Source organism: Sinocyclocheilus anshuiensis, unplaced genomic scaffold, assembly GCF_001515605.1.
Source record: "Sinocyclocheilus anshuiensis isolate Anshui unplaced genomic scaffold, SAMN03320099.WGS_v1.1 scaffold2749, whole genome shotgun sequence".
Classification (NCBI taxonomy): domain Eukaryota; kingdom Metazoa; phylum Chordata; class Actinopteri; order Cypriniformes; family Cyprinidae; genus Sinocyclocheilus; species Sinocyclocheilus anshuiensis.
Genome location: NW_015554047.1, coordinates 263,831 through 265,027, shown reverse-complemented (window position 1 = coordinate 265,027; position 1,197 = coordinate 263,831). Strand labels below are relative to the sequence as shown.

At 52.3% G+C, this 1,197-nt stretch overlaps 1 protein-coding gene across 2 annotated transcripts in view; it reads left to right on the top strand.

Annotated features, from left to right (window-relative positions):
* Positions 1–1,197, top strand: part of cunh5orf24 (chromosome unknown C5orf24 homolog) — a 6,636-nt gene that overhangs the window by 2,576 nt on the left and 2,863 nt on the right. Inside the window, exon 2 of one of the 2 annotated variants that reach the window (XM_016460329.1) lies at positions 174–766. In XM_016460329.1, the coding sequence (XP_016315815.1) occupies positions 177–766 (590 nt within the window). In that variant the 5' untranslated portion in view covers positions 174–176. Of the gene's footprint in view, positions 1–170; positions 767–1,197 lie in introns of both variants that reach the window. The other variant, XM_016460330.1, reaches the window with a different exon arrangement.

The window sequence follows — 1,197 nt, the reverse complement described above, 5'->3', positions numbered from 1 at the left end:
TGTATAATTTTGACCCATACAATGTATTGTTGGCTATTGCTACAAATATACCCCAGCGACTTAAGACTGCTTTTGTGCTCCAGGGTCACATACTGTATATGCGGTTAAAAGCATTAAAAAAGAGTCTGGTTTCATGGGATCTTTATCCTCTCTCTCCTGGCATCTGTCAGCAGAAGATGATGCGTCAGGGGCCCGGGGCCGGCAGTGATTTCTGTGTGGACAGCAGGCCGTCGTGTTTAGCCGAGGACGGGAGACTCTCGCCGAGCCACTTTGATTTGTGCCCCACCAAGTTCTATCAGTCTTCTCCTCCGCAGCGGCCTCGACAGATGTGCTTCGCTTACCTGCCTCCTCCAGCCATCCTCAAACCCACGCCATGCCACGAGGAGCCACCGCTGTCCCCGGGGCCCGCTGCCGCTCAGGCCAACGACAAGAGCAGCGACTCCAAGAAGAAGAGTGCGTCAGGGAGGTCTGGGAAACGCGGTCGTCCGGCGGGCACCACCAAATCAGCCGGATACAGAACCAGCACAGGCAGACCTCTGGGCACCACCAGGGCCGCCGGCTTCAAGACCAGTCCGGGGCGGCCGCTGGGCACCACCAAAGCCGCGGGGTATAAAGTGAGTCCCGGTCGCCCGCCAGGGAGCATCAGGAGCCAGTCGCGCCTGAGCAAACTGAGCTACAGCGCCTGCAGCGGTGCCGCGTTTCCCTACAGCATCATGCACAAACCTGGAGCCTGTGACGCTGCGCTGAAGGAGGAGACGACCACAGAGTAACAGCACCCTTCACTCCTCGTATTACATTAAAGCAGTAGCTCAGCCGAGATTAAAATGTGCTCATACTCAGGGCCGTCCAAGATCAGGATGAGTTTGTTTCTTCATCAGGTTTGTAGAAATGTAGCATTGCATCAGTGTCTCAGCAATGGATGCTCTGCAGTGAATGGGTGCCGTCAGAATGAGAGTCCAAACAGCTGATACAAACATCACAATAATCCACAAGTAATCCACAGCACTCCAGTCCATCAGTTAACATCTGGAGAAGACAAAAGTTGAAACTAATCCAGCATTAAGACGTTTTAACTAAAATACATTGAATCCATAATCCATAATAACGCTTCCTCCTGTGAAAAAGTGTTCTGGTGTGAATCAGGAGAGAAATCTGCACAGATCAAGCAGCGTTTAAACAGCTCTAAACACATATGTG